The sequence below is a fragment of the Centruroides vittatus genome, unplaced genomic scaffold (genome assembly GCF_030686945.1).
Source record: "Centruroides vittatus isolate TY-2023 unplaced genomic scaffold, ASM3068694v2 contig_3060, whole genome shotgun sequence".
Classification (NCBI taxonomy): domain Eukaryota; kingdom Metazoa; phylum Arthropoda; class Arachnida; order Scorpiones; family Buthidae; genus Centruroides; species Centruroides vittatus.
Genome location: NW_027121964.1, coordinates 993,212 through 1,009,556, shown reverse-complemented (window position 1 = coordinate 1,009,556; position 16,345 = coordinate 993,212). Strand labels below are relative to the sequence as shown.

At 30.2% G+C, this 16,345-nt stretch overlaps 1 protein-coding gene across 1 annotated transcript in view; it reads left to right on the top strand.

Moving 5' to 3' along the window:
- The window catches only part of LOC136972896 (epidermal growth factor receptor-like), a 60,278-nt gene extending 44,422 nt beyond the window's left edge, over positions 1–15,856 (top strand). Inside the window, 10 exon segments of the mRNA XM_067267554.1 lie at positions 59–157; positions 231–416; positions 493–556; positions 663–754; positions 831–906; positions 987–1,133; positions 3,043–3,314; positions 3,409–3,607; positions 3,714–3,881; positions 14,731–15,856. Coding sequence (XP_067123655.1) covers positions 59–157; positions 231–416; positions 493–556; positions 663–754; positions 831–906; positions 987–1,133; positions 3,043–3,314; positions 3,409–3,607; positions 3,714–3,881; positions 14,731–14,990 — 1,563 coding nt within the window. The 3' untranslated portion in view covers positions 14,991–15,856.
- Positions 15,857–16,345: the final 489 nt, after the last annotated feature.

Genomic DNA, 16,345 nt, shown 5'->3' with positions numbered 1-16,345 from the left:
TTTAAAATTAAAAAGAAAATTTGCATTAAATTTTAAAATAATTTAAAAATTTCAATAGGGGGTTTGGGTTCCCGAAGGCGAAAATGTCAAAATACCAGTAGCTATTAAAGTTTTACGAGAAGGAACTTGTCCTAATACTAATAAAGAATTTTTAGAGGTAATTTATTTGTCTAAAAATGAAATATTTTTGAATTTTTATATAATATATTAATGATATGTCATGTTTTCAGGAGGCATATATAATGGCTAGTGTAGATCATCCCAACTTGCTTAAATTATTAGCCGTTTGCATGGCATCACAACTGATGTTGGTAACGCAATTAATGCCTCTCGGTTGTCTTCTTGATTATGTACGTAACAATAAGGATAAAATTGGTTCAAAACCATTGTTAAACTGGTGTGCTCAAATAGCAAGAGTAAGTTGGTTGCTGCTGTGTGTTCTAAATAATATTTAAATTTGTCGCACAATTTTAAAATTATTACTTTTTTTAGGGAATGGCTTACCTGGAAGAGAGGCGAATGGTTCATCGAGATCTTGCATTAAGGAATGTCTTGTGTAAGTGATATATAATATAATTTCAAACGACACAATTTAAACTATAGTTCGGCATAAATTACAATTTTTGTTATTCGGAAATAAAAGTAATTCATATTAATTTCAGTGCAAACACCTGGATGTGTTAAAATAACTGATTTTGGTTTAGCAAAGTTATTAGACATTAATGAAGATGAATATAAAGCAGCTGGTGGGAAGGTAAAAAATATTTTATTTATAAATTCTTTTAATAATTATAAAACATTTTATCTTAATTGAATTAATATCTTTAAAGATGCCCATAAAGTGGTTGGCACTGGAATGTATTCAACATCGTATATTCACACACAAAAGTGACGTTTGGGCTTTTGGTACGTTTTACTTAGTTATTTATTAAATTTAAAAATTTTATTTTGAAAATATATTAATTATAAATGAAAATTGTTTTTAGGTGTGACTGTTTGGGAATTGCTTACCTATGGAGGTCGACCATATGAAAATATTTCGGCACGTGAAGTTCCCGATCTTTTAGAAAAGGGAGAGCGCTTACCACAGCCATCTATTTGTACTATTGATGTTTACATGATTATGATCAAGTGTAAGTTTTTTTAAAACATTTAGATGTTAATAACATACTTATTATTATATTTATAAACATTCATTAAAATGACTTTTTAGTTTTAATTTTATTATTATTATTATTGTTGGAATGTATCCCATATGGCGTATGTACTAGAGCCTAGTGCAACCCAAGGCATTACTACAGAAAACAAATGTTTTGTTTATGTAAGAATTTCCTGGCTATAAGATATGTGTTTAGTATGGCAGCCTTTAGTAGAGTGATATATTTGTTATTGTGAAGTCCTAATATTTTGGGACTTTTGTGTAATGTATGTGGTATGATGCCTGTGCAAGTATTACTGGCGTAATATATACCCACCCATCCGTTCTCCTCAGAGCAAATTCTGAGTATTTCCTAATTTTTTCAGTGTATATATTTTGTCTGTTGTGGGTGTTTGGTATAACTCTATTTATGATGTATGTGGTTTTTTTTTTTGGTCAATGAAAAATGTCTGGCCTATTATAATGGATTGTTTTGTCTGATTATGGTATGGTCATAATATATTTTTTGTGTTGTTTTTTTATGACTGTCCAAGGTGTATATTTGTAATATTCCTAGATGTGTAGTAGTTTGTTTTTCTGCTCAGCACTTTGATGTATTATATTTGCTATTTGGGTATGTTGATGCAAATAAAATTTTGTGTTAGAAGCTTGCAACCAGATGCGATGTGTTCTATGGTTTCATGCTTAATGCAACACTTCCTACAAGTGTCACATTATGCATGTTTTTGTGAAAGTGTTATCTTTTAAAATGTGCCTTCTGAACTCTTATAATTATGACCTAGTCTTCTATGGAATCATAAACTCTTCTGTCTCTCCAAAGAGGCATCCATGAGTCAGTGATCCTGGCTGAGATTGATAGGATGCTTAACGTGGCAATCCTCTGAGACTAAGACTGGTGTGCCAGATCCAGGTCAGTGTTGCTTAAGTTTAATGGTGTACTGTTTTTCCCTGTAACAGTTATTGCTTTGTGTAATTGTTGTTTTTTGTTTTCTATAGAAAAACTCTCACTTTGTAGTGCAGATTTACTGTATGTGTGAGATTTTGTCTTCTATCTCTATGATGATTTAGGGCTGATTTTTGACACAACAGTGACATGCCGGCACAGTGACCATTTGGTGCAGTAAGCATCAATAAATATCACACATAGCCAATCAGAGTTTCATCTAAGACACGTGATCTGTATTCTGTCAATCATACAAGTGTCGTAGATGAAACTCTGATTGGCTATGTGTGATATTTATCAATGTTTACTGCACCAAACGATCACTGTGCTGGCACGTCACTGTTGTGTGTAAATCGACCCTTGGGGTAATGTTTGATGTGTTTTGTTAATATTGTTTGTTTTCCTTTGAAGTTGTTCTAGTTTTGTGTGTTCAATGTATAACTAACCAATTTCAGGAAGTGAGTATTTTGTAGATTGTAGAAAGGCATGTGATTGCTCTGTATTGAGTAGGGTGTGTGGTGTTCTCATTTTTGGGTTTCATATATGTGATGTCCTGTGTAAAAAATTTTGACACATCTTGTGGATTGTTGATTGTGTGTGTAAGATATGTTTGGCTATTTCCTGTGCTCAGATGTAAATTTTCTGGACCAGAAATTGTGAATATTGTCTGCACTAGGCATCTTCCAACAGTGTGTTTTGTATTAATGTATTATTAAAACTTTTAAATTCAAATTTATCTGTTAAAAAAGTTTCTATATTCAAAAGCCAGCAAATATATTTACTTAAATAGAATGTTTGTTATTTTATTTTATATTTAATTTATCTGAGTGCAGTTCAATTTTTAATTTATGTAGCTTTTAAACATAATTATTAATAATAAACATAATGTTAACTTATACAGTTATATTATGATTTATTTTCTTTAAACTTCTTTATATAGGTTGGATGTTAGATGCAGAATCAAGACCTTCTTTTAAAGAACTTTCTGATGAATTTGCTAAAATGGCTCGTGATCCAGGTCGTTACTTGGTCATTCCAGGAGATAAACTCATGCGTTTACCTAGTTACACTCCACAAGATGAAAAAGAATTAATTCGTACCCTCAGTATGCCAAATGAAGGTCCAGAAATCATAATGGATGCTGAAGAATATTTGCAGCCCAAATTACAACCATCTACAACTGATACAGCTCAACCTCCTACACCAGTCACTGTAAGATATAAGCTTTAACATTTCAAGAAATAAATTTGTTATTGTTATAATAATAAATTATTAACTGTGCCAAATTAATAAATTTTTGTTTTAGAAATTTATGGATGAAAGAGGATTTGATGGTGAATTAACAAACGAGTCTCCTAACAATTCCCCCAATCTCCATCATAATCAGTCAAATCGTAAATATTCCTATCTTGAAGGAACCAACATGAACAACATTCCTGGACATCCTTGGACTAATAGCATTAATTCCAGATATTGTTCAGATCCCCTTAAAGTTTTGAATAAAGGTACATAGCAAGATTATAATATTTAAAAGTCTAGATATCTTATTAAATACAAAAGTATATAAAGTATAATCTGTTTTTTTTTTAAATGTAATTATTGAATTTACAGAAGGTGATAATGGCCTCTCTATATACAATTGTCCTACATTGCCAAAAGATACAAAAACTAGACAGTTGGAATTGCAAGTAGATGAAGATGATTACTTGATGCCATCTCCACAATTACACAATCATTCTGCAGGGTATATGGATCTCATTGGTGATACAAAATTTACTGGTAAGTAATTGGCAATATTTTGCAATTAAAGTGTAGTATAAAATAAATACAATACGTTAGTATTATATTCATAGTTAAGTAAATAAGAAATAATGAAAATAAATGTTGTGATATTAAACTTACTGAAAAACTAGATTTAAAAAAAAAAATACAACTAGTCTAATAACAGTAATTTTATTATTTATATCTGTTGTTTAACTTGTAAACTGTTCAGTGTGGGTTTTGTTTTTGGATGACATAAACTAGAACTATAGAATAATTTATGAAACAGAAGCAAAAATTAATTTTGGTTAATGTTACCTATGGTTCCAAAATGGCGGCTCGTCTCTGATTCAAGGAAACAAGAAAGAAAACAGTGGGGATGCACGTTCTAACCTAACCTATTCTAATAATTTGGTTGGTAATAATTATGGTAATTTATTAGAATAGGTTAGGTTAGAACGTGCGTCCCCTTTTCTTTCTTCTGTTTCCTTGAATCACAGGCGAGCCACCATTTTGGAACCATAGGTAACATTAACCAAATATTTTAATATCTAATAAATTTTTTTTAATATAAATAATAATAATAACAGGGTATAGAGTCAGAATTGTGGATTTATGGTATTTTAGGCAGATTTCGAGTTGGAGCCATCAAAAATTATTTTATTCGTATTTTTTAAAAATAATTTGAGAATCATTATCATTATTTTTTATTACAATTGTATATACATGGCAATGAGATTATACATAAGAAATAATTCAATTGAACTTTTTAAATTGTTAAAATCGGAGTTGGAGTTGGTAGATTTTTAAACTATTCCACAACCAAGAGAACCTTCAAAAATATACCATGAGAAATACTTTTGATCCTAATGGGATCTGCTTCGGGTCAAAATGTTTGATAAAATTAGAATGCTAAAAGAGCAAATTTGTCGGTGTTATTTACTAATATAAAACCAGCTGTGAAAAGATTTAAAACTATTCCACTGCCCAAATAATGCTTTATTAATTGATATAGCAAATTTCTTTTACAATGGTTTATACAAAATTATACAGCTTGTAAAATATTGTTGTACTGATACTGTCATCCAGTAAAACAGTGTAATTGAAAACAGGTTCAAGAATAAAGAATCTCATTTCAGAAAGTGGTTCACAATACAAAAAACAAATGGTTTACCATAGTCACTATCATTATTTTACATAAAGAACATTTGGCATTATTTGATATAGAGCCTACTAATTCTTTTTGCATTTAGTATAATCATGTATCTATTTAAATGAAACTGAATAATTAATGATTTAATTTTGTAGCTTACATTAGATAATGAGTAAATAGATGGACTTAAGGGACGTTATCTAAAGTTTGAAAATGTAATCTTCCTTTTGCAAATATATATCGGCTACAGGATGTTAAATATCTTTTAACTTTGTTCATAGGCAGTGATAAAAGATTTCTCATTAAGAAAATGTAAATAAACAGCTGGCAAAGAATAATACAAGATTATTTAGTACTTTTTTGATAGTGGTGGGCCACTTCTCCAAAGATGCAGTGTTACTCAATAATAAAAGTTTGTTGTATGTCAGTTGTTTACAATCATTATTTGATATTACAATAATTTTTTTCCAGAAGCATATATTTAATAAGTTAAGAAGAAATGATATGCCTAGTTCCATACACGAAATGCATATAAGATACTTAATCTTATTAATGCATGAAATAGTCAAAACTAATTAAATGGTGATGTTATAAACAAGTTATATTCAAATCCTCTGTTTTTAACAAAAGTTTTTTGAAAGGAATAATGATATCATACTCTTCCATACAAAGTTGAAGGCATTTTTTTCAATATAATAGAGAACAATTTTCTTAGTGTATCAGTTAAAGCTATTGGATGATAATTTATTGGAATTGACCTAATTCCTTTAAAAGAAATTCACCACTAGATTTAAACAAATTAAATATATTTAAAATATCAGTTAATATTCCAATAGAAAAGTATTTGATCATTTCATTTCTAATATTATCTAAACTGGGTGATTTATGAAGTTTTTAATTTTCTGACAGCATATTCTAGTTCTGCTTGAGAGATTGGATAATCTAAGAGAGAAATATATCTAATAGAAAGGTTATTTAAAAAAAAATAACCATGTGAAGATCAAAAAACTTTTTTTCTCAAGAAATTTAACCAGACTTCACATGAAATTATGTTTACAATATGTATCTTGGTTTTGAATTTGTTAACTAATGACCAATTCTTTTGTACTTGTTGTGCATTGCAATTAGGGAATTCGATCCCAGTTGTTATTTCTAATCCCAGGATTTTGGGATTATTTATTCGGAATTATTTAGTAGCGTTTGCGCCAACAAACGCTACTAAAATCCGCTGGCAAAACAAGATGTCTGACACATTGACAGGTAAAATGCACTGAGCACTAGATGGGAAGATCTCACCTCGCGTTCTTAAGATTACAGTTACATAACATACCTGACACGTGTGACAGTGCTGTGGACTGTACTGTACATCAATGCTAGATAACATAAACACACCTGACATGTGTTACAATTTTGTTTAATCGACTACAGAGTGTATTCGATCCTTAGAAACTCTAAATTTTAATATAGGTGAGTTCTCGAGCATATTATTTATGTTTATTATTCAATTTAAATTAGATGCACCAACCAGAGGCTGGTGGGAGCGTTCATTTAAGGGTGATGATATTCCTCCATTGAATGACTTATTAGAATTTTTGAAGGGTCATGTTAGAACTCTACAGCCAACCAAAAGTGCTCTCGACTCCGCCAGAAAATCGATTGGCGCCTGCAAAAATTCAAAAATGCAAAAATGAAGTATATTACTAGGTAATCCAGTGAGAACTGCTTGCCTATCATTTTAGTTCAAAATACAAGAAGTTTTATATTGAAATGATAGGCAAGTAATTCTTTTAAGAGGCTGGCACTGAACGTTTTGCTTCATGCCGTCTATTTTGCAACTTTTTAAAATAATGTCAATCCCGAAAATCCCGGAATCAGGAAAACTTAATCCCGAAAATTTTGGGACTAAAATGTGGTTGGGATCCCGATATTCGGGATTCCGGAATCAAATCTTCTAATTGCAATATTCATTCAACAAATCTCTGGTTTTATTCTTAAGGGATATCTTCAAAGAATAATTCCTTCTTTTCTTTAATCACAAACAATTTTGTCAGTCTTGTAATGCACCATTTGATCTGCCCAGAACTAAATCTAATAAATGGTGTTATGTAAATGAAAAATGGGTACAAACAATTGCCAGGCCTGGATTTTGTTATTTTTTTTTCTCTTTGCCTGCATTCAAACACACTTGTTCAGTAAATGATTACTTGTCAAAGCAAATGATAACTTATAAAAAAAAAAAATTATTTATTAAATTAAAAAAAATAGACCCAAAGCAAATACATACAATTCTAATTCATAAGACAAAGTTAGTTTGGTAATAATTTACACCAAACCAATAAGTTATAAAAAAACAGAACTATAATTAATCCAAAATCAAAACCAAAATTAATAATCATAAAACTTTCCTGACAATTGGGAACTTAATATAACTTAAACTTTAATCTCCACAAGAACCAACAAAATAGCTCAAAATCACATCACTTACAAAAACTTCTAGGATCTAAACAGCCTAACCATCACACTAGGAATGCCAGAAATTTGAGCAATTTACTCACTAAACTTTGTGCTTGAAAGTATTACCTTGCTCTACCTTGTACTGGTGGCTTCATCTAATCTGTATTCAGGTTTCTCCATTGTCTTCTATGTCCTGAAACTAGTTCAGTTCACTATCCCATTTACATACGTACAGTACAGTACATGCTAACATTTAATTTTAATTCTTATCAAATCTGTTTCTGACAGCTGTCAGTCCAATTTTTTTATACATTACTGAGTTTAGAAATTGATAACAATGCAATTAAGTGACTTCTCTTTAAATTCCTTTTGATCATTGCTTAATTGGAGATACCATTTTAGATTGACAATGACATCCCCACAAGTGTCAATCAGTCACATAAGTAGCTTTTGGAATTTAGAACTGGGAGGTGCAGTTTCTATGCTTAAACGAAATCAAAAATTCCCAAATTAATTGATATCTATAAAACAAAACCCAGAAAAAAAAATAACATTTGGACTCGACTCCTTTTGACATTCTACACCGGGCTGCTGAAGTTAACAAAACTTCCAAATGACATTCTACACCGGGCTGCTGAAGTTAACAAAACTTCCAAATGACATTCTACACCGGGCTGCTGAAGTTAACAAAACTTCCAAATGACATTCCACACTGGGCTGCTGAAGTTAACAAAACTTCCAAATGACATTCTACACCGGGCTGCTGAAGTTAACAAAACTTCCAAATGACATTCTACACCGGGCTGCTGAAGTTAACAAAACTTCCAAATGACATTCTACACTGGGCTGCTGAAGTTAACAAAACTTCCAAATGACATTCTACACCGGGCTGCTGAAGTTAACAAAACTTCCAAATGACATTCCACACTGGGCTGCTGAAGTTAACAAAACTTCCAAATGACATTCTACACCGGGCTGCTGAAGTTAACAAAACTTCCAAATGACATTCTACACTGGGCTGCTGAAGTTAACAAAACTTCCAAATGACATTCCACACCGGGCTGCTGAAGTTAACAAAACTTCCAAATGACATTCCACACTGGGCTGCTGAAGTTAACAAAACTTCCAAATGACATTCTACACTGGGCTGCTGAAGTTAACAAAACTTCCAAAAACTCCAAGTAAAAATCTTGAACATTTAATGAAAAATTTGTCTTCAATGATTTATGTAATGAAGTAACTAATGAAATACACGAGCATATCCTGATTCTGTATGTTTTGGGTTTTCTGTAGTTTCCGTACTGTTGTTTTCTGTGCCAAAATTAAATATCATAGAAGTCAGAAAATGATCTGAATGATCCAAATTTATCTAGAACATTGAAGACCTGCAATTCATCTTGTAGACTATTATGTAATGTTACCAGTTCTGTTACTGACATATTGAACAGAAACATACTCAGCAAAATTAATTAATCAAGTAACCAAAACCTTATTCGTTGTCGAGGGAGTTTATTAAAAAACAAACATTTTCGATCTGCTCCATAGATCATAGATGATCTATGGCGTAGATCGAAAACATTCATTTGTTTAATAAACTCCCTCTGCAACAAATAAGGTGTTGGTTACTTGATTACTGACATACCATTTGATGAAATGAAAGTAAAATTTGCCAGATAATCATTATCACTATGGCGATTAAGTTTAATAAATTTATAGTTTGTAAGATTTAATCAACTGTAAATATTTTTCTCTCTCTTTGGTTAAGTATTAGATCATTGGATTTACAAGAATTAATGTTTTAGTATTAGAGCTAGAATAAATAGTATCCAATTCCTCACCTATTCTAGCATTAACATAGCCTGTTATAAATATATCATTCTGGAGAAAAGATTGTATCAAATTTTCTAATTCAGTTAGTAATTCATCATAATTAAGGATATTTAAATAAACAAGGACAATAACCAAATTAGTATGTTACGATAACAAATTTATATCAAAATTGAGCTCAACCACTATAAAGTTTGGTCTGGACTAAAACCGATTTCCTTGTTAATTGTTTAAAAATAGATAAATTTGGGTTCAAGATGGAAAACTTTCTTCTATAATAAAAAATTAGCCAGGTTCAACTATAACAAAGATATCATAAGTTTGAAAAATATCTATGAAATCTCGTCAATTGTAATTAAACTCAATGTTTCCTGGCAATTAAAGAAAAAATTCTCATTGAAAGTATATTATTAATCTCATCCTGTTTACTAGAACCATCTAAAATCTTTGTTAATTATCAGACAGTTTGCTTTTACTTTGCCGACTGTTCTGTATACACGACAAGATGAAATATTGGAATCATGTCAAAGTTTATTGCAAATCTCTACATTTTGACACCTCCCAAATCCAAAAAAAAGTCAAATAAACAGCAAAAAAGTTCCATGGGTACGTGTACATGTCGGCATCTATTTCGCTTAATATCTCAGGATGGGGTAAAGATTAAGTAACAAAATTTTGCATGGTGACTTGTATATGAGGAGCATTGGTGCTATTAAATTTTGGTGGTTAAAGGTCAAGAAGGTGGGGAGATAAAGGGGGTCATGTATATCTCCAGTAGGGTCAAACTTAATGACAATTTTACTCATTATTAACATTTATACTTTTTCTTTTTTATAAAACTTATCCCTACCCTCAAAATTAAGTTTTTAGTCATTTTATAATAATTAAAAATATAAAAGTTATTTTCTAAATAAGATCTCATGATAGTCAGAAAAGTTATACAACTCATTGCTGGATTTTTTAAATAGGCAGTTTTATTTGATGATCTTGCCCTCTTAACATGCAGTAGAAATTTTTACATGTCATTCTAGATCTAAAAGTTAAGTCATTAAGTTCTGCTAAATTAGATAGATTTCGGAATTTTATAACAATTTTCAAGATGTTTTTTCATTTTTTCCTTCTAAACGATTTAAGAAATTCTTCAGTGTTTTTTTTATTAAATCCACATCTGGAATAAAATCTTACATCTTAAATCTTAAATCCACACCGGAAATAACAATATAATTCCTTTTAAATTCATTGTAAAAAGAGGAGAATTGTCAATATGTACTGATTTGAATGTAGTGAGCTCAGAAATTTTCTCTTCTGTGAAGGTTGTTTTTTTTTCCAGTATCGTCTTTAGAACTGGTTCATTAGGCAAATGTTGACACTTGCCAGTATTCTCACCTTCGGAAGAGAAAATAGAATTGTCTCCATCCTTACTACTTTCTATAAACTAACCCAAGGAATTTAAGTTCAAGCAATCAACCAAGATTGGTTTTTATTCTCACTGATTAAATCAAGTTCTACCAAATCATCTTTGACAGAAAAGAAGAAGAAATTCTTATTGCCTAGTTCAAACCATAGAAGGAAGTGGATAATAGTTATTTCCACTTCATGATCTCAATGATAACTCATCTTTGCTGAATGTGAATCTGGAACATTTCTTTTAGGACTCCAAAGAATTCTTGTATTTATACTTGGAGGTATCTTAATACACCATTTTTCTCTCTTAAATGAACTATTGAAATGGCTATGCAAACAAAAATTCACATTGTTTTGAAATTCAGTATGGATGAGATAATTAATTAGATCAGCTATCTTTTAATAACAAATTTTAATTTTGCCTTCTTCTTATAGTGCTTATGCACTTTTCTGCAAGAAGAAGAGGTTAAAACTCTTGCATATGTGATCAGAGTTTGCCAGTTTTCAAAACTGACATATCAGTTATCCTGATACAATCAAATGGTAACTCACTTATAGTATAATTTATACCAAGCATTTTTTTATGCTGATATAACAACATTTATAACATATGGTTTACCTGTAAATATTGTAAAACCTTTCTTTAAAGTCAATATTATGAGTTAGTCTCTTCTGTATAGTGCATCTGTCTTTTTAGCTGAAGTGATCTTATTTTGCACAAATGCTATCAGATGTATCATAATTTACGCACTATAAGATACATTTTTTTCTTTGAAAAATTGCGTCCAAAATTAAGGTGTGTCTTATAGTCCGTAAAATTAGGTATATATTATCTGTTGTGGTGGTCGTCTCTGTAGAAATAGTTCCTGATAAATTCATTGTACCTGTGTCATTGTCGTTTGCTTCACAATAAAATGAATGAATATCAAGTAATTTTTCTCACGTAGATCGTATGCTGAGCACTAATTCAACACGAGGGCCGGATGGCCGAGAGGTCACCCCATTCTGGGCCTGGCCAAACCCATAATGGGCTTGCTAAAAGAGGCCCACAGGGCAGAAAGAGTTAAAAAATAATAATACTGCATTACAGCTTTTAACTAGAATGCCTGACTTCAGCCAGTATTTCCTCTCCTTGCAGTTGACATCCAACATAATCACATATATTCAAAATGTGAAAATAATATTATGGTGATTAGAATGCTAATATAGCATGATTAATCGGAACGACTTTTACAATAACACAGTATGGCAGAAAGGGAAACTCATTATATAATTAATAATAATAGATGCAAAGTCAATTCTTATCTGAAAACTGTTATTTTGTGACTAAAATGCATTTCTGGTTGCAAAACAATGGTTTCTTTCATTTCTTCAGTTTATAAACAGTTTCACATCTTTCATTTTGTTGTTTCTATTTTAATAAACTCTATATATGTTATATACAAAATTTGTGTATATTATGAGTAATTAGTGGGAGTTTTGTTTCCTTGTTTCTTATATCAGATTGAGAGCAGTGGTGTTGTTTGTTAAAAGGCAAATTGAAAAAACAAACAAAATTCATTTAATTACAGAATATTTCAAAATATGAACTACCAACATCTATGATTAAAAAGCTAGGCAGCTATTGGAGAATTAAATCAGCAAATTCATTTATCACATTCTTTTGTTTATCAAAGCAACCCATTTTGTAAAAAGTTGACGAGTGGCGAATATAAGTCCTAATTTGTCAGAGATGACTGACAAATAACGCTGGTGGATAAATAAGAATTTCATATCCCAAATTCTGTAGCTTCTGGAATGTTATTTTTGCATTGTATGGTTACATATTACTGTAAACTTTCCTATTGTCTAAAGCTCGCTGTTTTATCACAGTTTGTTTGTTTGTTCCATAATATGTTGATGGCAGTATATTTTTGTAACAAGTCTGATCTGGTGTTAGTTCATAATGGATAATGTGCAACATAACTACCAAAAACTAAGCAACACCATATCTTTGAATAAAATTTGCATTTAAGTGGTTTATACTTATTTAATTATTGTTCACATCATTAAGGATTAACAAACATGATTTACTCCTCATTAATAGCTGTATTTACAAACAAGGATCAAGAGTTAATTGATTAATTCTTCTAACTCTATCATTCACTTTACTTTTAGTACATGAATGTTTATTGATCGACTTTTGACTCTTAACTCTTGATCCTTGGTTATGAGTAAGTAGAAACAATGGCACATTCTAGTTTCTTAACACCAGTAATGAATGGAGGAATAAGCAAGAAATCTTGTCTTTTTATTGAGTTCATGAGGAATCTTTCTTACAAACTCAATATTTATCCAATTTTTCACCTATCCAGTTTGCCAAAGATGGCCACAGTTATATTATTCACTTTTGCTTGTGTACAATTTCTTACATTGTACAGCAAGGGTTTAAATTGATGGGTGATCCCAGATTGTCTTTGTCAATGATTTCTGAATAGCCAGAATGTGGTCTATCTTGAAGACTTGTGTTAACAGAATGGAATTTTACAAGCCATTGTTGTCATATTTGCTAATAAAACCCTCTACTACACTTAAAAAATCCTACATGAAAGCAGAGCTGCATTACTACCAGATTTGAACTCATAAAAAAGACACTTGAATTTGCCCCCGAAACCCATTGCTAATTAAAGAGCAAAAAATTAAGAAAATACGAGCAAATTATATTTTTAAAATAGTGGAATTGAAATAATTATCATCTTAGTAATTAAGTAATATAGTAACTGAGGGTAAAAGGATAAATTTTACTGCCCAAAAAACCACAACATTTTTAAAATTAGTACTTAAAAGTGTTTAAAATAGTTGAACAGATTCAAATTTAATTTCAGTTATTCACAATCAATCAAATATTGCTTAAGCATTAATATGAATGAAGGTAATTTTTTAGGTTAATAATTCCAAATAATTAAAAATAAATCAATAATTCTATCAGTATTTAGAAAATTACAGTAAATTTTATTACTTCACTGTATTAAAATAAGATTTCTTGAAAATTAACAATTATATGAACATTATTTTCTGTAAAAATATACTTAAATGAACATACTAAAACTATTTATTCTCCAAATAGTCTTCTTGTATTTTATTAATGGTTCCTTAAAGAATTAAAAATTTAGAAAATTACATGCTTGTTTGAATAATAAGTTTTTCCTTAATATTTTGCTGTACATTTACACAAAAACAAGCCCGTTATTATGTGATTCTTACAACTATTATTTTCTTGTAAGATCTTTTCATCGCCACAATAAATCTTAATCATCATTTCAATAGTTTGATACACTGTTTTTTAATACTAGCGAGGTTGAGGCCGAAGTTTTAAACGCAAAAACGTGTACGTCGGACGTTTGGTGCCACTTTCCAATAAGCCTAGAAGTTTTACAATGGCATTTGGAATGGTCAGTGGAATCGTGCTCGACATTCCAAATGCCATTGTCAAACTTCTAGGCTTACGGGAAAGCAGTGTCCGACGTACACGTTTTCGCGTTTAAAACTTCGGCCTCAACCTCACTATTAATGCCTGAAATTATCAATTTATACAACCACAAAAATCAAATTCAAATGATATTTAATTAAATTTATTTTGTAAGAAATGTATTTTTTAATTATATTAAGAACTGATCAGTTAATTTTCCAAGAAATTAGTAATAAACTGAATAATATGAAATTTTTTATTAAGCTTGGTCTTAATATATAATGTACAGTACATAAGACGTTATCAGATTTAATAAATATTTGGATCAAACTACAGAAAAACAATTTTCTGACTTAATGATTTATATTTAACTTAATAAAAAAATATTTTGCAATATATTTACAAAAATTTAACATAAATGTTTAGTTGTATATATATAATATATATATATATATAAATTATTATATACAATGTTATAAATATTGTTATCAAATTGGGATGATGATGATGATTTATTTACATAGGAGTAAATAGAGGAAATTAATATTTAAACAATTACGATAACCTTTTCTTTCTTACAGACCCAAATGACGTTCATCCCAAAGATTATTCTTGTTACATGCCTGACTTTGTTCCTGTAAAATCCCCTGTTCAAGGCCTGGATAATTTGGAATATCATATAATGAACAGGGACCACGATTATATTAATACACAATCGTTACCGCGAAGAAATAATAGTAGTGACGAAGACATCGACGAGCACGAATACTATAACGATTACGACAGACTGAAGCGAGAACTCCAACCGCTGAATCACTGTAGAAGTGAAACCACAGTGTGAAAAATTATGTTAATCTATTGCACGAAAGACGTACAGAACAGTTCTAATGCTGTCTGTCAGATTTTTTATTCTGATGGCCAAATTTTTATAACTTAGTGCTCTACAGCATAATTTAGCAGCCAATTTGCTATTTATACAAAAGGACATCAGTGTGGTATTAAAGAAAACAAAGAAGAGAGGACCAATTTGCCAGCATTTGTTGTACATATCCATGCTGAAGTGCCTTATTTTTCATACGTGTAGATTTTTGTGTTCATCTTTACTTCAAAGTGCCTGTTTTAAAGACATTTTTAAAATGAACTCAGACAGGAATCGTCAATCACTATAACAGTTGATGAAGCGGACCATTTTTTTTATTCCACAAAGTATTAGGACTACCAGCAAAAAACGAACCGAAGTGCCATATTGTACAGATTGCAAGTTATTTTTTTTTATTGTGTTTTGATAAATCTTATGGCATGATGTAATAAAGGAGCTAAATCATTTTAATTATGTTGTAAGCATTCCATAAAAATGTACAAATATTCTAATGTCTGGTACTTAACAGAAAACAGAATATACTTAAAAAACTACTTACGTTTTTTATAACGCTGTGATTTTATTGCAATTTGTTACTATAAATTTTTTAACATTTTGGAAAATTTTTTAAAGTGCTGGAATATAAAATATTCAGAGATTTTTTTTTTTAATAGAAAATAGTCCACTTTCCAACTGATGTGCGCGTTGTGTAGAATGTCTACATAATTCTTTGATGTCAGTGATGTTTTTGTATAGTGAAAAGCAGAAAACTGCATAAGGGTTGTGGATGTATATTTTTGCATAAGATATTTTTATGTGGTAATAAATAAACTATGTAGTTGTACGTACTGATGACTTATATTTTTACCGGAGATCGTTTTATACGACTTACTAAATGCACAATATTCTTTATTATTCTAATGAATTATACATGCAACAAGCTATTGTTTTGGTCTATGCAAAGTTTGTCGTCACTAAAAGCAATACCAGTTGTATTTCGGAAAAAAAATAAATATCAATTTCGTAGACTTTCCATGTTATAAAGCATGCTCTTTTAAATTAATATTTACTTGTAGAGTTTGGTTTATACTGCTAAAGCCGAATGGTATTATGTATTATGGTTAGAATGCTAACTGATTAATTTCTGTACTTTGTGATGTCTACAATTTCCAATAGTTTGTAACGACTGAGTTTCTTTTTAACCGCCTTTCTATCCCCATTAATCTGACGTATTCTCTAATAATTTTAAATTGTGAAAAAGTAAATCTTTGAGTTTACTTGAGTTAGCAATTAAGATGGTATCAGTATAATTATAATTCAAGAATTATTATTATTTT